Here is a 24,965-nt window from a genome sequence, read left to right as displayed (position 1 = left end):
TTTGCGGAGCACTCGCAGACGTCCTTTCGATGTTTAACGAATACGCAGAGTGTTTATAATCGATTACGCAAGTAGTTTTTATGAAAGCTTAAGATTTTTCGATTCGAATAATCTTATACCTCGGCAAAAGGGGAAGCGCGTGTTATCCATTACTCCATTACTTTAATGATCTAAGGCTTTCTTGGATAAACTTTAGTCTATATTATAGTATAATCTTTTACGTACTCTGTGGTATGTGTATTACTTCACTTGTCAAATTTCAATTGTCAATGTCACTTTCCGGTGCCGAATGCCGAGTTGCCGATCCCCCCCCCCCCCCCCCCCCCCCGAGGCCCGAAGGCCGAAGCAATTTATTTCCTATGACTGACGTAAGAAGTTCGTGTTTTGTTCAAATTTATTCTTAATTATAAAATTAAATATTTTATTTTCCTTTTGCTAAATGATAAATTTTCCATATTTGATATTAGAATTTTCGTGATTTTTTCATGACTCATGGAGAGGTTGTAATTTAATATCTCGCAGATTAACATCTATTTAAAAATTAAATAGAAATTGTACCTACACGCGACTTCGATATAATTGCTGTTATTCGTGGTATTACAAAATTGGAGGAAATAAGAGCTTAGAATTACTGGAACATTTAACCCGACTTGCCATGAGATAATGTCACGTAAAAGATACAGAATGGGAGACGAAAAAGAAATGTGTTCTAAATTGGAAGAAACGAACGAGGGACAAAACGGAAGTGATACAAGTTTTTCTAGCAGTAGTAGTCAAGTGTTTGCTGAAGTTGGACAGGTAAGTCATGAATCATTGATGTGACTAATATTTGAATGGTGCTATGCTTGATTGAATACAGATGTTGCTAAATGTAGTAAGGTAATAAAACTTTAGAAAAGTACTATGTAGTGCTTCTGAATTTCTTAAACACTTATACATAAACTTGTTATTGTAATAATATTAGTTTGCATGCTATAGCATTTACTACACTTCATCACACTGCACTCCGTTCATTATAAACTCTAGCCTCCAACATTAACTGTTCAGAAAATGAGAGTAGTTGAGGCGGATGTTGTAAACACCTATCAATGCAAAACACATCAATGCAAGAAATATCAAAGGTGATATTGTGTATTTCTGATTCCGATTTCTTGATTGATTCAATAAGTGAACTGATTTTGATAAGTAGCCCAAGTTATATCTATTCATTTATATTATAAGTATTATCATCAATCAATGTAATAAGTAATCTATATATATATAAAACTCAAAGGTGACTGATATAGGTGACTTCAACGCACAGCCCAAACCACTGGACGTATCGGGCTAAAATTTGGCATGCAGGTAGATGTAATAATGTAGGCGTCCCCTTAGAAAGGATTTCCCGAAATTCTTGCGGGAACGGGGAAAAACGGGATGTACAAAGTCGTGGGCGGAAGCTAGTAACTAATAATTGTGTTTCTACAAAGTGATTTCAGGTATTTGTCAATTGTTGCTCTAATAGTTATAATATGAAAGTGGAATTTGATATAATAATAAAATTCTTTGCTCGACTTAGTTAAGTACAATTTGGTAGCCATATATTATAATGCAATTAGTTTGTAGCTAACTATTACTACTGCAATCTTCATTTACTACTGTCCTATAATATTGAGATTATAATTTATAATAGTCCTTACACATTAAGCAATGAAATGCACAATTTATACCATCAATTAATGAATACAGTCCATTACTCAATACTCATATCCCTAAACTAGATGGTTCCTTAAAGTATGAACTGATGCCATACCTTTTATGTATATTTTTATTTATTCACCAATCACCTGTTAACATAATATTATGCTCAGATGGGCTCCTAAGTCTCATTTATACCTGTTCATATTATTGTGTTAGAAGAAGGCAACTAAGTACACAATTATATATCTTTTTTAAATTTTCTTTATAGTTAAGGGAAAAATTAAATGAAATTAAAATATATCTTGCATTGATTAAGAGCACTAAAATATTTATCACGGCTTCCATCTTCGATTTTAAATTTGATAAAGTTGATACCCATATTTAGGGAGAAGAGGCGGCTACATTTGACCAATAACTTATCAAACATAGCTTCTAAGTATCCTTATTCCACTTTTAAATATAAAAACAAACAATCAAAATCGCTTCATCCCTTTGGGAGCCATAGTGCCACAATCAAACACACAGACACATGCATTAAATTTACATCACAATATAGTAGTTCAGGATACATCGCCCATTTTTGCAAGTGACTACTATCAAGCTGATTTTCCGTTTGTAGCTTTATTTTGATGAGACATCGAATAATTTCGTGTACTAAACTCTCGATTGTGGTAGCTAACAGAGATAACAAGGATAAAATTTTTGATTTGATGGTTCTCAAATATTTACTACGCAATTTGTAGGACAATAAGTCTGTTGAATTATATAAACATTAACTAAGTGAAAACAAAAAAATCAGCTTGTTAGTAATCATTTATGATGACCTCGTTATCGATACACTTTGGAAAGGGGGACTCTTTGAACAAACCATAGATTTTGAAGGACAAATATTTTTTCGAATAATTTAGGTAATCTTGAGATTGAACAAAAAAAAAATTCAGTTAGTAATAAATATTTGAGAACCATCAAATCAAAAATTTTTATCCTTGTTATCTCTGTTAGCTACCACAATCGAGACTTTCGTACACGAAATTATTGGGCGTCTCATCAAAATAAAGCTACAAACGGAAACTTAGCTTGATAGTAGTCACTTGCTAAAATGGGCGATGTATCCTGAACTATAGGGATTTGTAATAAAAAAAGAGCCGAGCACACATGTCAGAAGCGAAACTTCTTTACCAAAATCGTCACCTGACTCAAGGACGTGACGGCATTGCCATGAGGTGACCATGAAATTTTACTCTAAACGCGTCTAATGAAGATGTAAAAATAACTACATATTTATTTGCGAACCTATAAATTAACACTTATTGTTATTTTGCACAGATAAGCTCTTTTCGTCAACATGTTGTTTGTTTTCATTGAATAAATACATATTATATTCAATGATTGCCAAATAAGAATTTGGGCGCGCATCCAACTAAGTGGCGTGATTCCTGACCATGCTACTATTAGTTCTAGTCATTGCGTTTACTATTACGAAATAGTACACGATTAAACTACTTTCAATATTACATAATCCAACATGATTATCATGGTCAATGTCTAACTTTTTTTTACACAGATGTCGTTTTAATTAATTTATAAACACGAATTGGATTTTTATAAAAAATATCGTATCAAGGAAGTAACTAAGTACCTATTTCTAATTTTGGCAGCGAAATTACTACCTCGTTTCTGAATTGCCTCAGCATAATTCATATATTTTTATTTTTAAGATTTGAGTTGCTTAATAAACGGTTTAGGTATATTTCCTAGTTAAGAAAGTGTTGCTTATATTATTAATGGGTAGTAGCCAGTAGGAACTCAATTCCTTCATATTTCTTGAAAAGTATAAAAAGATTTACTCTAAACACGATTTATTCACGAGCTCTGAAAGTCGAACTGAAGGCTTTCTTGCGTTCAGTTTTCTTATAAATTTTGGTAAATATCTACTTCAAATACCTATATGTTATGATTATTTACGTCAACTTTTGTTCACCTTTTTCACCGGTATCTGCGTAATTGCACAAAAACTTGTTGTTTAAACAATAAACATCGAGGTTATATTATTATATTCATTGTAATATCATAATAATAGAATGACGGTCTGTCGATCTACCTTACCTTGAACCCAGATCATACAATAACAATGAAATTGTTACAAATAACTGAACCATTTGGAGGGAAATGAAAAATATTATTCACCTACAATGAAATAAGCTCTATTGCAGTCTTGCTAACCCACGCAACTTCCCCGACTCTTCAAATTTAAAATTTTATAGGAAATATTTGAGAAAGAATCGGCCAAGTGCGAGTCGGACGGAGGGTTCCGTATAAACCTGTTTTTAGGAACGCTAAAAATAACTTCAAAAGGAAAAAATGGAACCTTTGTAGGATCACTTTGTTCTCAGGAACGTGTAGAGAAATCAAGCTGAAATTAGCACTGAATACTCAAGTCTACGGTCCCTTGGAAGCTGTGAAAACATCAAACTGACATTTAGAGCCAGCGCGCACGAGCAACTTTGTCTCCCCCATCAATTGTATGGGGAGTTGCGTCGCTACGTGCGCGCACTTTCATACTAGCCCATGGGTGGGAGAGACAAAATAGTTGCGGAGACAAAGTTGCTCGTGCGCGCTACCTCTAAACGTATATACTGTAAATTTCGACATTCGCAAGGAAATCAAAATTCAAAACCTACAGGGTGATTCTCATGAACACAGAGTCTTGAAACTCACGAGAAGAATACAGAGGTTTTCAATTCTCTTGTGAATGTTAAAAAATTCAGCATAAATTTTATTGCGTTGTCTTATAAAATTAACTTTAAATAATCTAATCTCGAACACATGAGTAGCCAAGAAATTAACTACTACTGAGTAGGTACCTATTATAGATTTTGGCGCATGCTAGTAGGTCACTAAGCCGGTCACTACACTCCGTTTTGTTTCATTAAATACGTCTAATTTAGAACTGTGGTCTGATTTAATATTGAATACATATAATTATGTATTTTAAAAAATTCAGACAGAAAACTAACGTTAAAAAGTAATAAATTTAGGTACTCAAACTCAAACATTTATTTATTCAATCAGACTACTTTTAGTAGCACTTTCGAATCGTCATTACATAAGTATTTTTAATTATTTACCACCAATTAATTTATATTACATTGGGATAGTGGGATGACCAATCATTTCAAGATTTAAAACCATACTCTATTAAATAATAATAAGTATTTCACATTATTAAAGTTAAAAATAATGTTAGAGTAAAATATGCAAAGCTGGTTACGAACGCATTTAAATCCATTTCACTACTCCTAAAAATAGAACGACTCAAAAATAATATCATTCCACTGTATTTTTAGCCTGAAATCTTAATGGAGTCTTAATGTAAAATGTTAATTGGTTCTGAAATACGTTAATGAATACAAGGAAGGTACTACAGGTTGTAATGATAACAATTACGTCATCATTAGTATTCGAAGTTTCACATATTTAATGTGCTCTCGTACATTATGCACGTCAACATCGTCATCACTTGTATTTTATAAATATTTTGCAGAGGTCAGAGGAAGTTTAACTTTAATCTGAAAATAATGCAATCACCTACATCCTTTATTATTTCTTATGACTTATGAGCTCTAAAATTTGCTGAGTATTTCCCATAGTAGGTACCTCCAAATCTTGTTTTATGACGTCAATGTCAATATGATGCTATTGTAATAATCACTTGGATTTTAATATGAGCATATTGACGTAAATATTACGTATCCTATGTCTTCGCCTCATTAGAGCAGGCTCCAAGGAGATGTTCGTTTGCAAAAATAGCGGACCTAAATCTGACTTCTGATATATATTGTATAGATCCCAGACATCCTATAGACAGATGTTGCCAACCAGTTTTGTGGTCTCCCTCCCCCAACTCCACTGAGAGTCCGGTCTACATGGTCATGTCCACATTTTTTATTGTCTATTCATCTCACAGCTCCATTGACAATTTTAGGATATTGTATTATATTTCATCCTTTGTCTTCGTTTGCCACTTGTGTAATATTGACCTTCGCCGTAATTTAAAGTGCCCATGCTTCGTCAGTTGCATTCTACTGCGCATCAAAATGCAAGATATCTTTTAAGTATAAATAATAAATGCCTATTATTTATATTTTTTATCAGAACTTTCGGCCCAAATATTTCCATATTCCAGAACAGGAAGACTGCCTATTTGGGACGTCCTCGTTAGCAATGGCGTAGGAAAATTAAATGTGGATACTGTTCCAGTTCCTGAGTCTTCTCCATTAGTCACAGTACCTATACGTACAATTATTATGAAATACGTACGTATGTACGACAAAGTAATAAAATATTTCCTGTGTAGCATACACTGACGAAGTTTTAAGTTTTGTAATTCGTGCATTCATATGACATTCTGAAAATAACTCCGTGACATATTAATAGCTGAAGACCTTGGTACAATAGACATTCGAGCTGAAACTGTCAGGCGTAAAAATTCATTTCGAATGACATTTTATTCGATTGGGTTAAGACGGTACGGCGGTTCGTGGCGCGCCGCGTGTCTGACGAGCCTCCACGTCGGCGTCGCGCCACCGATAACTGCCCCCCTAGTCCCTCGCCCCACACCCGCCTATACCCGCATTGGTGCTATACATACACTGTTCCCTCGCAAACTTCACGTTCAGCTTAGGTATTGTTAGTCACGGACCTCATTTCGCGGAGTGCGACCGTGCTTTATCGTTTTAAACAGGAAATCGATTTATATAATAGCGGTAACTAATAAATCGTTTCAAAATAAAAGAAATATTACGTAAGCCTTTTAAGAGATACGAAACTATTTTACCCATTGATAAAACGGTTATTATGCGATTTACAAAAATCAGCAATTCGTTAACTTGAAAGTGTGCCTTGTTAATTAAGAAAGTCGGACAATAGATTTAAAATGACTTCACTAACTATGACTACCACGCTTACTAATGGACATTGCAATGGGAAACTGGAGACCACAATCAACGGCTATAAGAAAAACGGTGTAGTGAGACCAGAACCAATCGAAGTTTCTGTAAGTAATACATTGAGATGAGAAGATTCTGTCATGCAGCGCAAATCTGATATTACCAGCACTAAGTTCAAATACATATTATGCATCTACCATCCCCTTACCAGTTTTGTAAAGAGTGCACCACTTTTTCAAACCATACATTTTTCACAGGGAGGAGCATAATAAATTAATAACACAAAAATGGGACTTATGATTCTTACTGAAAACCACATTCAAAATAAATCAAATTGAAATCATGTCTAATTCATAAACTCTTGTTTACCATGAAAAGAGTGAAAGCGTATGACGATAGCATGCATTATGCATAGAAAGTTCTCTTTCTGTCATGTGCCTTTTGGTACTTTCGATATCTTGAATACTAAATTTCATTTAAAATTTGCTTAAACCTACTGGTTTGGTCGTCAAGCCAATATTTAGTCATGGGACTATTGTACGGTTCGGCCGGAACCGCATTCCACACCAGCTATGCTTATATTGATACACTTATATTGCAAAGCCGGCGCATTATTCAGTACGTATGTACAAATACTGCATTCACTTCGATTGTCACATTTAAATTTTTATCGCATGACATTCGTAGAGCACCCTGTACAAGGAAACTTAAAATAAAGTTTTGAGCGAAACTGAATACGATCTAAAATTACGAGATTTCTACACGTATAAGATAACATAAATTACACAATCAGTAATTCAAGTAATAATGCAAGTATTTGCCGCATTATGAGCTCTCTACGATTAAGTATGATAAAATTATTCTTAAGCACATATTTTAAGACATTTAAATTCATTATATAATTAACTACTTGAAATATTTATACATTAGATTCATCATTATTTTTAATATATTCTGCAATATTCGGTCGAATATCTTAAAAACCACTGAAGAGATTTAGCCTTCACAGTACGTACAATCGCTGCATAAAACTGAGGAAAGAACAAAAACGCAATCTAGTCATATGTAGAGTTTAAATGAACCGGACTTCTCTTCGGGTTCTTGACCTGCAGAACAGATAGCTGTTGGTAATCTAAAAAATAACTGAGGTTCAAATGCGATAACATTTATAACGGGATAAAAACAACCGCAATTTACAATTTACGTAATTGGGTTCTTCCTCAAAAAATATTTCTATGGTCTTCCATCCTTCAACATTTTACAAGCTTACGTTTGGAACCAAATTTTAAATTTCAAATATATTATGCACCTTGAAACTTTAAAAACTAGTGGAATTTTTTTCCTCACACATTATACGAGTATGTTCAAAGTCCTCTGAACATGTTTTTTCAATCATTTAATTGCATGTCTTAAAATTAACCGGTTTAAAATTATTGTGTATGACGACTTTTGAACAATTGACAACATTTCAAAATTTTAAGCTACTTATTTTTTTATTTTAATGAAAACTAGATCAAAAATTATAATACACGTATTTTTTGCTTTTTCTAAATATCGAAGTTTTCATTCATCTTTTTGAGTTTTAAAATCATCTTATTCTAAAATGTCGTAAGCGCCAAATGACGTCATACATACGGAGGAATACATTTTTTCCTTTGCCACATAACTAGTTTAAATTAAAAAGAAATCTTGACAGTTGACATTTTGGCACATTTGTCACTTTGATTCGTCAAGTTTTGTAAATATTGTTATTTGTTATTTGCTGATCAAAATTTTAAACAAAAGAAACTTATTCACAAGTACTGATGATGATGACTTTATGCAGGATTTGTTAAGAGGTGCTGGAAATTTCTGGGAAGCAAATATACTATCCCAAAAAGGTTGGAAAGTGTTAAATAAATACAACTTTTAGTAAGTAAACAAAGTCTTTTATTTCAAGAAAATTATGAACACTATAGGCACTATTTGTATAATATAAATAAATTGGTCCAACTCCAATCAAACAAACATCGCGGTAATGAGATTAAATTAGAAAACCAAAACACAATAACACGATTTAAAAGTTTGTTGACATGATTCATTCACAAAAATGACATTAATATGAAATTTGACACATGCCATACCCTGTAAATGTCAGTGATAGTTTTTTTTTTAACTTTTTTTAAATTAGGCTAAGGCTCATTTTTATTCCTCCGTATGTATGACGTCATCATCACATTTATCGTTTTTATTTAATTTCTCTTAAAATATGCGATAAAAAAATGAAATAATTTTTTTTCTGTAATCGCAAGAGCAAAATAAAGAAACGGTATTTTTCTTTTATGGCCTTATAAAAAATGAAATGTTGTCAATTGACGTCAAAAGGAGTTAAAGTTAAAAGTCCTTGCAAGGACTTTATAACTCTCGGTAGGTATTCATTAAAATACAATTTATGCATAATATGATATTGTCAACCCAAATCTGCAAAGTGGTATGACAAACCTGATTCTATTCTAATCATATGCAAATTTAGTGTACCAGTCCATTTCATAAGTTTCATAAAATTATGTCTGTAGTTTTGATATGCGATATTGTATGTAGATTTTCTATATTGTTTTTGTTCAAAAATGGCAACTAGCAAGGAGAATGAGTTGCATTATCGGAACTGTTTTCATGAGAGAGGTTATTTATATTTTATATAACCTAGGGGCTAGGTAGGTTTATAATAACATAAATGTTATGATTTTATGATTATTACTGCCCAGCACCCAGTAACCACAGATAGTAGCCGTCGATGATCAAACTAAAATTACTGTTTCAAGCGACAGAGATTAGATTTTTGAGTCTAATTAATTATCAATCCAGCCCCTTTTAATAACTTAGGCCCCGGAACCATAGACACAATAGAAAATCTATTGTGTCTGGGACCGCTCGGACCGCTTGGTATTATCAAACACAGTTCTGTTGGGATATTATTAAGTCTTTTCAAATAGATTTCGAACTCAGTCAAGGTTAAAACAATTTAAAGAAAATATATAATGTGTCTGATGTCAGACAGTTTTATCTATTTAATGCAAATGCAATTCTAGTATGCTTTTAGTCAAAATAAATATACGATCACTGTTTATTGGTTCTACTGGCTTGTCGAGGACAAACTTGCACTTGTGTCTTTTGGTTCCTTCCGTGATGCTATAAAGACTATTATGAGGAATGTACTCAACTACTGTTTAGCGTGGATAATCCTGCCAAATGTTCCACTTCCATACATTGTTTAAAAGTTGGAACATTAAGTAACAAGCGATAAAATAATGAGATTAATAACGTATTGTTGCAACACATGCTAGTTTGCACTGCACGATGATAAGCGAGGAGTCACACACGAGCATATCGCATGTCCGGCACAGCGTCACATCACGCCACTTCATTATCACCCCAGTCCCCAACTAATCGTAAACCTTGACACCCTAACACTACTAATAATAAACTCATCTCACAATAAACAAATGAGGTCATTGCACTGATCATGTGCAGGAATAGTCCCGATCTTAAAATCAAGATATCTACCTTTGCTGGATTTGAAAAATCAAGTAGCAACGAGGACGTCTGGACTCCTGACCGTGAAAAACAAGATGATATTACAATGTCTATAGTTAAGGTCATTCCGTAAATTATGAGTGCCGTCCGCTCAGGGCAACCAGTTTCAACCCAATAACCTGTTTATTGTTTCTTTGTAAATTACATATGAATTTACTAATTACCAAAAATAATAAGCATACCTACCAAAATGTGTATAATGTAATCTTTTGTAATTTTTAACCGACTTCAAAAAAAAGGAGGAGGTTATCAATTCGGCCGGTATGTTTTTTTTTTTTTTTTTTTATGTATGTACACCGATTACTCCGAGGTTTCTGAACCGATTTACGTGATTCTTTTTTTGTTCGATGCGGGATGGTGTCGAATTGGTCCCATAAAAATTTTATAGGGATAGGGCCAGTAGTTTTTATTTTATGAGCATTTTTGTCTGTAGGTATTTGTAAATTTTGCAAGTGCAAGTTTGAAGTCGGTTGTTTTTAACGCAGTTATCACTTGTTACATTTGAATACGGTAAGAGCGTATTTGAATTCTTCTTCTTTATAGAAACTCATAAAGGCGAGCGTAATTTTCTGAGATTTTGTTGTTTAAAGTCTCCAATGTTTATAGTCATTGATCAACAGTATAGTCTACCCTAAAAGCAGTTTTTTCCCCATCATTTACTCTGGGACAAAATGGCAAAGTTCTTTAATGAAAGATAAATACGCTTAATGCTAGGTAATGTTCACCAAAGATGAATCACGATGCCAACAATCTCATCAACGCTGACGTATTTCATTTAAATCTCTCGTCCCGGTTAGTCCATTATTTATATAGTTAGGACTCTTGCCAAATGAAATCGAAATATAAGATCTACCTCAATACTTGGTAATTGTTTTATTCATTACTAGCTTCCGCCCGCGACTTCGTCCGCGCGGATGTCGGTCTTCGCGTGGATGGTTTATTTCTTCATTTTGAGTAACTCTGACAATGATATCTTATAAATATATATTGGACCCAAATACGGCTAGGCCTATAATAATACGCAACGTGTGTTCGCGGTTCTACAGAACAACGTCTATGGATAAAACTGAAAAGATTAATTTTTTTTCTACGTATTTTATTTAAAAAGTATCCTATTATACGCCCAGGATAATAAGGTATAATTATACCAAGTTTCATCGAAATCGAACCGTTAGTTTTCACGTGATGCAGACAGACAGACAGACAGACAGACAGACAGACAGACAAAAAATTTTTTAAACACATATTTGGGTTTGGTATCGATCCAGTAACACCCCCTGGTATTTATTTTTTCAATATTTTCAACTTATTTTCAATGTACAGAATTGACCCTTCTACAGATTTATTATAATATGTATAGTTATAAATACAATGAAATGAGATGACAGAGAGAATTATGAGTTTAATGAATAAACCAATTTACGGTGAAAACAATATTAATATGTTAATTATTATTATTATGCATACAATATATTTTATTCCAATAAGAACGACCGCTCGCCACACTGGACACGTCCGCTCGCATCAAAATTCATAAATTTTATGCGTCGCGCGGCTTTTTTTTTTTTTTTTTTTTTTTTGTGTGGTGTCTCTCAATAATAGCCAGAAGGGCTTCTACATTTTAACGCGGACGCGGGGGTGAACTGAAGGTTCACCCTGGTAGCGACATGCGCAAGGGCGTCCCCCCTTGAGCGTCGCGCGGCGCGGATCGCAGTCCTTATATAGGAGTCGTGGCAGGCGTGGCATCGTGCGGCTCTCGTGTGACGCAAACGGTTCAAGCCAAATCCGACTTTCGGAGCTACATGTTACGGCGCTGAATCCACTGCGGTATAGAACAACGTCTATGGATAAAACTGAAAATTTTAGTTTATTTTTTTTTCTACGTATTTTTCCAGGATAAAAAGTATCCTATTTTACGCCCAGGATAATAAGGTATAATTATACCAAGTTTCATCGAAATCGAACCGTTAGTTTTCACGTGATGTCTTCACATACAGACAGACAGACAGACAGACAGACAGACAGACAGACAAAAATTTTTTTAATCACATATTTGGGTTTGGTATCGATCCAGTAACACCCCCTGCTATTTATTTTTTCAATATTTTCAATGTACAGAATTGACCCTTCTACAGATTTATTATATGTATAGATCTAAATAGATAAAATAAAAATCATATCGTACTATGTGGTCTTCTGTTCTTTCTGTGCGGATAAAATAGCTCACCTGGAATACTAAGCCTCATCTCTTCTCTATCTAATATATAAAAATCAATGCCACTTTTCGTTGTAATTCCATAACTCGAGAACGGCTGAACCGATTTCGATAATTCTTTTTTTATTATATTCCTTGAAGTACGAGGATGGTTCTTATGTAGAGAAAACGTTAATATGTACCACGGGCGAAGCCGGGGCGGACCGCTAGTTATCTATAAAAATCTATGCCCCAATATCTATATATGTATATCTAATACATATATAAAGTTATACCTGCAAAAGCAAAGGAGTTGTAAGCTTATTTTAAATTCCATAGCAATAATGATATAGTGTTACATCATTCTCCTACTAAATAGTTGTAAATAAAATACCCGTTTTGTTGTGCGTGATCATTTTGATTGTCCGTTTAGTGATGTAACGGTTGACGCTCACTCATGGATACAGTTTAGTAATAGGGATAGCCATTGCTCAATGTTAACCATAAAGTACATATTTATTAGAGCGTGAGAGTGCAACTTTGATTTTACCTTAAATTTCCTTGTTCTCACAAGGACAAACAAGCTGTCTGGGTTTTTAACATTTATATTTTAAGTGACATCAATTTAGTAAATTAGCGATGCCAGTGATACTTTTTACATGGTTTCTTTCTGTATATTTTAGAATAGACCGTTAGGCTAACGTTATTCATGTCAAAATTTTTCTTTCAAATAATATAACATGACTCGGATTCAGAGGTGAAATTCACTTGAACTTTCGAGCTGACATTTTATGACTATGCAATTTGCGTGGACGTCGCGATTAATGACCTTGATCATATGTTAGGGCGGCCGTACACGGACCGCTCGAGCAGTTAACGGCTGAGCGACGTACACGGACGGCTCGAGCGGTCGGCGTCAACTGCTCGAGCCGTCGGTTGTTGACCGCTCGAGCCGTCGCTACCAACCGCTCGAGCCGTTGATTTTTTTGACTAGTCAAGCTCGAGCCGTCACGTGTACGGCGGTGAATGAATGCCTATAGTTCACCGCACGGTCGCGGCTTCAAGCGGTCGGTCTCAACTGCTTGAAGCGGTCCGTGTACGGCCGCCCTTAGAGTTAGTGAACTGAGATTTGATCTCTTCTGTCAAATAATTGTTACGATCAAGGATTTCTGCTGAGGTTGCTTAACATGTCCAAAATCTATACCCCAATTTTTCTATCTAATCTTAATAACATCATGGTGAATAATAAGCAAATATGTTTGTCAACAGTCAATACGAACAGCAGCACCCTTCAGCACGGACCCCGCAGCGGTCGCGGAGCGGGAGCGATGTCACTACGGGCGCATCCCGCGGGCGGTGGCTCTGGCGGGCACGGCCCCGCGCAAGGTGCGCGTGTACTCCGACGGCATATACGACATGTTCCATCAGGGTCACGCGAGGCAGTTGCAGCAGGCCAAGACGGTCTTCCCAAATGTATACCTCATTGTTGGAGGTGAGTTAAAAGCAACTGTGGATAGCAAACCTTTCTCGTTTTAGTAAAAAATACCTATTTGAATCATCTATCAAAACAAAAATACGCCACAGGCCACAGTAGTTTAAAAAACAGTCCCTTATCGTTCCTATCGCTATATTTTAAAAACATTATCATTAAATATAAACAAACGAATGTCTTGGAAACTCGAAATCAGATAAAGATATTATAAACAGGTAAATATAAGAGTGATGACGCAGATTGGGGATTAGTGTTAGAAGTCTTTTTTGGTGACCTATCTGTGAGATACACAATGGTACAATGACTATGAATGCTATCAAATTTTTGTCAAATTCTTAAGTTATTCTTAACGTACTTAGTATATAGTTGTATCCAGCAAGTGAAGTGACTAAGACTAAGTACGATGTAGATAAAACGAAAGTAGACGTAATATATTATCTTTCTGGAGGAACAAACGGTTTCTAAAGTAGAGATAGTGTATCCGTTATATCCATAGAAATGTCTGTAATCTTGTTTTGACCCGGAATGGAAATATCGTGAGTCATAAATACTAATAGGCGTTTTAGCCGTTATTCCTAATATTATCTGGTTGCGTCAAGACTCAAGGCTCAAGGGTACAACAACGTATCTTATGTCTACAATTCTACTAAATTTGTAGGTCTCTAATTTACGTATCAGAGGATATAATTATAAAGCAAGTGATTGGTCGATATTATAGTCGTATGATTTTAACAATCAGAAGTTCTAAGGAATGTGTAGTAATTACTTGCGTAATTAACTTTATCGCTATCACAATTGTAGCTCGCGTGGTATTAGTGATAAGGAAAAGAACCTCGTGAACGGTATTTCTGATTCATTCGGTGCGTAGATTTATTTTGCAATTGCCTGTACTGTCCAACTAAATGATCATTACGGACATTGTTTATAAAATGTATGCATCAGTAAATTTAAACAGATTTTAGGTAAATTTTCTATTTCACTGTAAAACATAAATCCATGAAATAATTATATAGATGTAAAACGTGCCAAATTATTTTTTACACTTTACCCAAATTTAACTTAAATTGTATGCATAAGATATATCTGTATGATAAACATTTTTATGCACTGTTATCACCAGAGCAAGGACAAATGATAAAAATACACTTGACAGTCTAGTTTAATTAGTTATTATAATTTTCTTGTAATGCAATAAATTATCATGAATTTGCAATTTCGTTCATTCCAATAACACGTGTTTATTGATAATTTTCGGAAAGTTATTTATTACTAATATTATATTCTCAAGTTTAACTTACAATGTTACAATTTACAATACCTAAACTTGTAGGTATAAAAGGGTACGCTTCGCCTTAATTGACCGGAAGGAAAACTTATTTCGTGACAAACTTTCAAAAGTTTTATTTGGTACATATTTTATAAATTAAACCTTTATTAAACTGTATGTTTTTCCGTAAACGTCTTACTTCACCTTAATATAGCATCAACGCCTCTAAAATAGTTAGTAAGCGAGTATATAAACTGTAACATAATTCATTATTAAAATGAAACCCTCTAAGTTAATTAGCTGAGTCACTCCGTATTAAAGTGGGGTTGGTGTGTACCTGCGGGACGCGTGTGACTAATTTCTGACTAACAAATAATTAATTAATAAACAGTCATTATCTAATATCTATTGATATCTTACCATTTATAAATAAAAGAAATTAGTTGTTTATCACATAGGTACTTAGTAACTTATCGTAAAAACTAATTAATGGAAAATATATTTCCTCCATAAATTAAAACAATAATAATACAGAAACTTCTTATCATATTCGATTGTTTTCCGTGGTATAAATACTTTATTGGTACCATAGCTTATCAAGGCTGTAAAACCGTGCACTAACTTTCTTTCCGCGTTCTTTCAACTGCATATTATTTATGGCGAATTGCTATTTATAAACAATATTATGTTTCTTGAAAGTATGAGGAGATTATTATAAATTATTTCTATACGTAGAAGAAGCATAAGTTTTCCAAAAATATGAAAAAACTCATCTGTTTTGAAATTGACTGATGTGAGTCACCCATGCACTCCAAACTTGTTTATCAGTGCAGATGTTTTTAAGATACTTGAAATGTGAGTTTTAATCTTTTTTCTTATACATGTTTATCTTTTCCAGTATGTAGCGACAAGTTAACACACAGCCGAAAGGGGCGTACTGTGATGACAGAAGATGAGCGGTATGAGGCAGTCAGACATTGCAGATACGTCGACGAGGTAAATATATCTACTTATTTTAATATACACACTATTTTAAAATGTTATATAAAGCAACATGTAGAAATTAGCAAATAATTACTATTTGACTAAATTTATTGATTAAATAATAAATTTGCACTGCATTGATAATGTTTCATTCTATGTATAAATGTGTAAAACAATTAAGTTACCGGTTTTAGCTCTATGAGTCCGGCTCATAATATTTTTTATAATAAGAGTTAGTTATAAAAAATATTATGAGCCGGTTTCACCACCGTTGAGTCGTGAAAATAATATTAATATGTATATTCAATAATTACACTGTTTACTTAGGAACTTACTTTATTCAACTTTTAGTTTATTAATGTGACAGTGAAACATCAAACAACTAATTAACCCAGATCGTTTATTTGTCATACAATAAGCCATGTCCTAAAGTAATAAACCATTAAATAGATAGGTGATACGTAATAATGGATCATGTGCGGATGCGCCTAATGTTATCTATTGTGAACGAGTATGAATTACTCACTAACAAATTGTTGAATGTTGAATGGAAACCTCGGAATGTCTTTGCCATAGCGTTTGACTTTGTATCTTGAATACATTTAAAACAAAAACATTCTATGAAAAAAATATTTTAGTGTTATCTGTCCAAACCTTGATTATATGCGATGAGCAACGGTGATTCTATAGAAATAATAATTTTAATTAATATTTATCAAAACAATATCGTAGTTATCGGGTAAGCAGATTCAATGTTTCCAACGACGCATCTGTTGGGTGCTGATAATTTTATATATACCTAAAGTAAATTCAAAACGTGAATTGTAAACATCAATAATACTAATGTCTTATCACCTAGATAAATACAGTTTTATTTGTAAATGAGATAATTATTTCAATGTTCTATCAGTATTAATGATATAATCGTTCTTTTTGCAGTACAAATGATACTCATCATAAACGATAAGCTTATTGGTACTCCGCACATGTTTCATATTTTGTTTTAATTATAATTGTTTGTTGTGAAAAACGTGAGACACATAAAAATAATTGGAATAATTATACATTTGCGCTATAAGGTGATGCAGAAATCAGAATAAAGATTACGTATGTGCGCTAGAATATTCTAGTAACTCATGTTGGGTGTAACACACTTATTATTTGTGTGAAGGTGTGATTTACATTAACTTAATGATATCCCCTTCACTTTACCTTTCTATTTTTTATCATTCAATGCTTAGAATAAATTGGAATTGGCATGTTGGAATTCCTTAACGGAATTTCGTGCAAAACCAAGCAATATGTTACACTAACCGTTCAGCCGAACAATAAATTGTATTATCAATTAACTGTATAAAAATAAACATTTAAAATCGTATTATAGTAAAGAAGATTTGTATGTCAGTAGGTCATGATTGCAAATGTACCCACCTACTCGTAAAAGCCTTGTAATTGTATTAAAGTTTCTTCCTCTGAAACCATACAACATATTTCTTAAACGGTATAACATGTTGTGATTTATTGTCCGTGGTATTTGTGTAATGAGAGCTATTTATGAATGTAGATTCAGCATTGCGATTTGCGGCGCTTATAAAATCCTGTTGCTTCTTGTTGACTTCAGAGTTCAGACTCTATTGCCTTTCTTTTATTACGAATTACTTAATATGAGCGGATGGATTGGTAGATATTTATTTTTTGTGTTTGTTTATTCATAAATCATAAGAACAATGCAAATGTCCTACACTTGTAGAATAAGTACGTGTAATGCGTCCGCACCTAATCACGCAATCGTCGACGATTTATAAAAACTTTATAGGTATTATAACATCGCAATAGCTCCAATTTTTAAAATGCATATTTGTAAACGTAGGCTATTTCTATTTGACCTTGCTCGTAAATTCATTGTATCGATCACGAACAGGCTGAAGTACCAATAGACATGTGTTTAAGTATGCTTTTGACACGCTTTTAAACAGCTACCGTTGTATCAGCTAATTAGCGATACGCTAACATTTTCAAGTATAAATTGTATGATAATAATAAAAATATGTCAAAACAATCTGACCTTATTTTTAAGAACTCGTTTCATTTCCATCCAAATATTTTACCCTGCTAAATGAGGCCTGATTATATTGTAGCATGTTTAATAGCAACTAGATTTCCGCCCGCGGCTTCGCCCGCGTTTGCAAAGGAAAATCCGCATAGTTCCCGTTCCCGTGGGATTTCCGGGATAAAAACTATCCTGTGTGTAAATTTCATTGTAATCGGTTCAGTAGTTTTTACGTGAAAGAGTAACAAACATCCATACATCCATACAAACTTTCGCATTTATAATATTAGTAGGATAAAATAAGTTGTGATTAATGTATGTATAATTTATTTTACATTTACTAAAAATGTAGAAATGCGTAACTACCTACTTCAAATTAATTTTTATTGTATAATGAATAATGTGAATGAATGACAAATTAATTGGATACTTTGAATATAGATATTATGTAATAAAATAATTTTGCACGCTGTTAAATAACGGCTAAACATGCTGTAACATTATATTGTAAGTTATAACACCTTAAAATACCATGTTTAAATGCAAATAAAGGATTTATTATTATTTATTCAAAAAAATTAGATCAAAATAATTAGGTAACAGTATTAGGATGTGGGTACCTACTATTACAAGTCTGTTACATGAGTCACCGAAACTCAATTAATATATTGCTATATCCATTCAGGCCATCCATTAATAATTCTTACACATAAACTGCATTTTCCCGGACATCCAATGCTGTAAAAATTTTCACAAATATAATCTGACTAACAAACTGGGCGAACTCCGTTTCGCCACCAGAGACACCTTTTCTTTGCTATAAACCTCACGGAGCCCGAGACCTTTACAACGAATGCAAAACCGTGGAAATTGGTTCGTGCATTCTGGAGTTAGTGCTGATTTACACAGGGTCAGTAACTGACTACAAATTCGAGGCAAATCAGTGCTGACCCGAAAAAAAACCCTGTGTAAACAGATTTGAAGTCAGTACAGAGGCTTGAAGTCTATGTAAACAGTTAGTGCTGATTTACACAGGGTCAGTAACTGACTACAAATTCGAGGCAAATCAGTGGTAACCCGAAAAAAAACCCTGTGTAAACAGATTTGAAGTCAGTACAGAGGCTTGAAGTCTATGTAAACAGTTAAAGTCAGTCGCGGCGCCGAATTTCGGCGCCGCGACTGACTCGTCTACTGACCCTGTGTAAATCAGCACTTAAAGTCAGTCGCGGCGCCGATTGTCTACTGACTCTGTGTAAATCAGCACTTATAGCGTCAGGAAGGAAAACCCGACTTATTTTTATATAGAAGATTGTAATTTTAATGTTATTTTTGCAGGTAGTCCGCGACGCGCCGTGGGAGTACGACGAGGCGTTCCTCGAGAAGCACAAGATCGACTTCCTCGCGCACGACGACATCCCATACACGACGGAGGACTGCGAGGACACGTACGCCATGATCAAGGCGAAGGACATGTTTGTGGCCACTGAACGGACGGAAGGTAAAATATTTTTTCAAATTGCATAGTAATGTTTTAGATGTAGGAAATTTTCGTTGTATTTCGCTTTAAGTAATGTAAAAATTGCGATGTCTAAAGTTCTTTCTTGCACATATTAAAATCGCTATAATGATTGTCCTCTCATGTCAACTTTAAACTTTTGGCTTCGTCATTTAGGTAAATATTATGTTGAAGGAAAAAACAAAATTATCATCACAGACAAAAAATTATCATTAGAATATTCGAGTAGATTCGTATTTAAATCCTGCTGCTAAATTTTGCGATAAAAAAGCACATTAGATTTTGTTACCAACCGGTAGTGTGATATTTCAGATTCGAATATTTAAAATTTAAATGAGTTTAGATTAATTTTCATGTAAAATCAATCAATGCAATCTCAAACAGAAATAACAATAAAATATAAATGTAATTGAAGCTCACAATATTATGTCTATTCACATAAGCAAGGGCAAACAGTTTATCGGTAATCATATCAAGTGTGGAAGTATTTAACCTAGACACGTATTGAATGTCTGTCGCGATTATTTCGCACCGCTTTTATCAACTCGGAAGAAGAGTGGACATAATTGCAGTTTTGGTCTTTTTTTTTTGTTAAAGAAATTTGTATTTATAAAATACTAGCGCAGTCAAAGAAAACCCCGGATAGTTCCCGTTCCCGTGGGATTTCAGGAATAAAACCTATCCTATGTCCTTTCTTGGGTATCAAAATATCTCTATACCAAATTTCATGCAAATTGGTTCAGTAATTAAGACGTGATTGAGTAACAGACAGACAGAGTTACTTTCGCATTTATAATATGTATTATAATTATGTATATAGTATGGATGTAGGATTTCTTGTTCCATTACTATTAAGGGAAACTCCAATTTCTATTATTTCAATAAAATGTTCTGTTACATGTTCTACTAAGTACTAACTATTATTAAATAGTCATGTATTAACAATTAGTTCGTTGTTACTTTATTATTAAATAAAAGGAATTTTACATTCATAACTCACTTTTTACTTCGCAAACTGTTGTGTGGTGTTCATGCGTTTACAACTTAAAATATGTTCTTTATTATTGTAAAATTTTTGTAACTAACTGCATAATATATAAAAAGTATTTTTTATTTTATTATATTTATTAAAAAAATACGTTCCTTAGTTAACTTTTTGAAACTGCATAAAGTATTTTTTATTTGACTATATACGCTTTATTCCAGGTGTATCAACGTCAGACATAGTAGCGCGAATAGTGCGTGACTATGACATATACGTGCGGCGGAATCTCGCGCGCGGCTACTCGGCCAAAGAGCTCAATGTGTCTTTCCTTAACGAGAAGAAATTCCGCCTGCAGAACAAGATGGACGAGCTCAAGGATAAGGGGAAGAAGGTGGGACTTTCGGTAATAAGTGTAGCCGGTTGTGCTAGAATAGTATATAAACTTCTCTTGACTCAATATAAGTAACTGTACTCATTATGTTGTGCCCATTGGGTGGATCTAAGAATTGGCTAACATCTTTTTTTCAAATCCCTAAATGATCGAGTAAGACAGAACAACGTTTGCTCGGAAAGCTAGTACTTAGTAGTGTATAAAAAGTTTTAAATTTTTTTTGCCAGTGATTCTTTGCTTTTAATTACGTTACATACCAATTACGTTATTAACAAACCGGTTAGTAATGTGTGTCATTACAAAAACTGAAAAACATCATTTAAATAAATAACTAATTAATGAATTTAATTTACTGTGTAAATTGCAAAAAAGAACATACTAGCAGTTGCCTTATTTTTTTTCCTTTACATTAAGCTATAGAGCATAAATTATTATTGTTAGCAGAGTTATTAACAGCGTTAGCGGTTTGCAGGTGATGACGAACATCGGCGAGAAGCGCGTGGACATCCTGACGAAGTGGGAGGAGAAGTCGCGCGAGCTGATCGACGCGTTCCTGCTGCTGTTCGGGCCGGACGGGCGGCTGTCCAACATGTGGAACGAGTCCAAGGGCCGCCTCATGCAGGCGCTCAGCCAGCCGCCCTCGCCGCGCTCCTCGCCGCCGCCCAGCGAGAACGGCGACGACGACACGGAGCTCCGGTGAGGGACTCTACCACAACCGCCTACATATTTATTTATTTTATTTATTATTTACAACACTTTACTATGCTAGTTAATAGTTATACAAACTACTTAAAACTAAAACTTATAGCTAAACTAGCACAGAGGGCGGCCTTATCACTAAAGAGTGATCCTACATACATACACTCATGCACACACACACAAAAACATACGCACACGCACACATACCTTCCCACATGACCACTATCAGCACCGCACCACCTTAGGCCGCGTTTCCACCTGCAAGAAAACTTCCGCGAGAAATGTCCGACAGTCTGTCCGGCAGCAACATGCAAGTCTAATTCCGCGTTTCCACTTGCAAGTAGACTTGCAAGTTTTCTTGCAGGTGGACAGGCGGCCTTACAGTGTACACCTTATAGGCCATCCACAAGTCTGCCGAACAACGTGACAAACAACGAACACATAGGAATGGCGCTATATAGAGAAGCGAGAAGGAAATAAGTACATCTCTTTTCTTCGTATAGTGCTGTCCCTATGTGTACGTTTTTTTTGTCACGTTGTTCAGCAGACGTGTGGATGGCCTACTAGATCTTAATTACCCGCGTGAACAAATCGCCGCTCTTGCATAGAATTGCCCCGCCGCCCGGCATAATAAAAAAACAGCTCACCGCTGCCCTACACCATTTAGCAAGCTTTTTTTTTCAATTTACCGATACGATAATTATTAACATTCACTGCGTAATAATGCAATAATGACGCAATAGAAAATTTTAAATACAAAGGAAAATGTATTGACTTTATTCTCTTATCATATTTTAATTAATTTATAAACATCTATCTAATAAATCACATTGTCAACAGACGCTCAGTATCCCCGCCGCCGCCCAAGTCGCGTCGCTGCGAGACGTGGGAGCCGCACGCAGGTAACTGGGTAACTATTTGCTGCTTGTTTGCCTCACACACACACACGCATACATGTAACTATATCTATTCTATACATATAATAAATCTGTAGAAGGGTCAATTCTGTACATTGAAAATATTGAAAAAATAAATAGCAGGGGGTGTTATCGATACCAAACCCAAATATGTGATTAAAAATTTTTTTGTCTGTCTGTCTGTCTGTATGTTCAGGCATCACGTGAAAACTAACGGTTCGATTTCGATGAAACTTGGTATAATTATACCTTATTATCCTGGGCATAAAATAGGATACTTTTTATCCCGGAAAAATACGTAGAAAAAAATAAATCTTAATTTTTCCGCGCGGACGGAGTCGCGGGCGGAAGCTAGTAAATAATAAAATAATAATTACATACTTTTTTAACAATTAACAGCTATACCGCCTTCAAATGGTCAGAACTGGACAAAATTTAAAAAAAAATACTCATAATAATTGAGAACCTCGAGCCGTATTTTTTTTTTTTTTTTTTGTAAATAGAATATTTAAATTTTTTTGTTTTACATTTTTATTGTGGATTCATAAAACAAATTGCTAAATATAGTTACGTGTCTGCTCAAAGAATGATTCATAATTAATAAAAGATAAAACATGATAAGGTACAAAGTTTAACATAAACAGTTTTCTTATACAGAATTATGTAACAATTATAATTAAGAATCATTCTTGGTATAATATGAACGCCTCACACACTGCAGTAGCAAGTTGTTGCACTTTATAATAATTTACCTAGAATGCTAAATTAATAGAAATTGAAAGTAATATATGATTGGTCTTTATTGTTGTGTAATCTTTTAGCTTATTATTCTTTTTATTTCTTTGTAGTTTTAATTATGCACAATGCACATGCACTAGATGTGGATCACTTACATAACAAGCAAGTAGTGTATAGAAACTTTCCAATAATTATAATTTCTTGACGGCTTTCTATTTCTTTAATTCACGACAACATAATACATCGGTTATCCTTCTTTTTCTCTACTATTTACACTTCGTCAACGTGAAAAAGACTTTCTATATTAATTTTTATATTTGTATCTCAAAGAAGCATTTTGTGACCCATCTAAGGGTATTTTATGACTTAAAAAACATGTTTCAACAATATATTCATACTATCAAAAATAGAAAAAGATCAAAGTATTTATAATTGTTTATTTGTTTACAGATGCATCGAGCTCTGAGCGCATTGGCGACGCGGAAGAGACCACACAGCGCCAGCTGACGGACGACGGCTCCGACGACAGCGACGACGACTTCCAAGATCCGAGCCCGTATCTCACCTAGGAGTTCGCCCCTCTGTCCATCAGTGAGCAAGACTGGCCTTGATCTACCCGAAGAATTATAAAAACTCGTTTGTTATAATACATAACAAATTATGTAAATTTATTTTACACTCTTTAATATATTATAGTTCTTACTCTTCTACGAGAATTAACAGTTTCTTAGTTTGTATCAGATGTGGTGATAGCATATCATCAGAATAGTTTACATTTGTAAATTGATAGAAGTTCAATGGGGTGTACTCATGGTCATTGCTACATGAACTTAATATCGATAGTGGAATTGTAACAAAGTATTTTTATACAGCGTACGTCCATGGACATCGAAAAGATTGAAGCGATGGATAGTCGCGAGCATTTCTCTGGAGCTAATGTTAAGTTATTTATGTCATGGCTTTTGTATGTCTGCTGTTGGTACAGATGAGTGAATGTATTTAATCCTATTAGTTTTATTATTATTTATGTTAATGTAAATTTTCTCATTAGAACATTGGAGCCTTATGTAGCACCAACAATGTCTAGGTGCAAAGAGTATAGATTATTATTGTAAAATACTCTTATGACAGTTGAATAAAGAGGTGCTTATTATTAAAAGTTTGTTTTGTTTTATTTTATATAATATTTAAACTAACAATTAATAAACCTAGACTACTAGTGAATACTACAAGTGAATTTTATATCTGACATGTTTGCACAAAAAGCTGACCCTCAGACCATATTATGTAGTTAATTTGAATATAATTAAGCAAAAAAAGTTAAATATCCTATCCAGTTGTTGGTTTTTTACCACAAAAAGGCAAAACCACCACAAAAATAAGTAATAATGCATATTTTTATTTCCTAATTATTAATTTTTCATAAATATTATAACATAATATTAAAAACTAGCGGTCCGCCCCGGCTTCGCCCGTGGTACATATTTCGCAATAAAAAGTAGCCTATGTCCTTTTAAATTTGGTATGGAG

General features: G+C 34.1%; 1 protein-coding gene across 5 annotated transcripts; it reads left to right on the top strand.

Moving 5' to 3' along the window:
• Positions 1–358: 358 nt before the first annotated feature.
• On the top strand, positions 359–24,597 carry LOC123704884 (choline-phosphate cytidylyltransferase B-like). Of its 5 annotated transcripts, none has more exons than XM_045653384.1 (8): positions 359–798; positions 13,666–13,888; positions 16,054–16,151; positions 19,525–19,687; positions 20,912–21,081; positions 21,554–21,777; positions 22,621–22,682; positions 23,886–24,597. In XM_045653384.1, exons 1-8 carry the CDS (start codon positions 664–666, stop codon positions 24,002–24,004), a joined length of 1,194 nt encoding a protein of 397 aa, XP_045509340.1. In that variant the 5' UTR covers positions 359–663; the 3' UTR covers positions 24,005–24,597. The 5 variants fall into 5 exon arrangements, with proteins under 5 accessions (XP_045509340.1, XP_045509337.1, XP_045509347.1 ...); XM_045653381.1 differs by having other exon boundaries at positions 20,912–21,093; XM_045653391.1 differs by having other exon boundaries at positions 20,912–21,093; positions 22,621–22,690.
• The last annotated feature ends 368 nt before the right edge of the window (positions 24,598–24,965 follow it).

This window comes from Colias croceus, chromosome 2 (genome assembly GCF_905220415.1).
Source record: "Colias croceus chromosome 2, ilColCroc2.1".
Classification (NCBI taxonomy): domain Eukaryota; kingdom Metazoa; phylum Arthropoda; class Insecta; order Lepidoptera; family Pieridae; genus Colias; species Colias croceus.
This window is presented reverse-complemented; position numbering and strand designations above follow the sequence as displayed.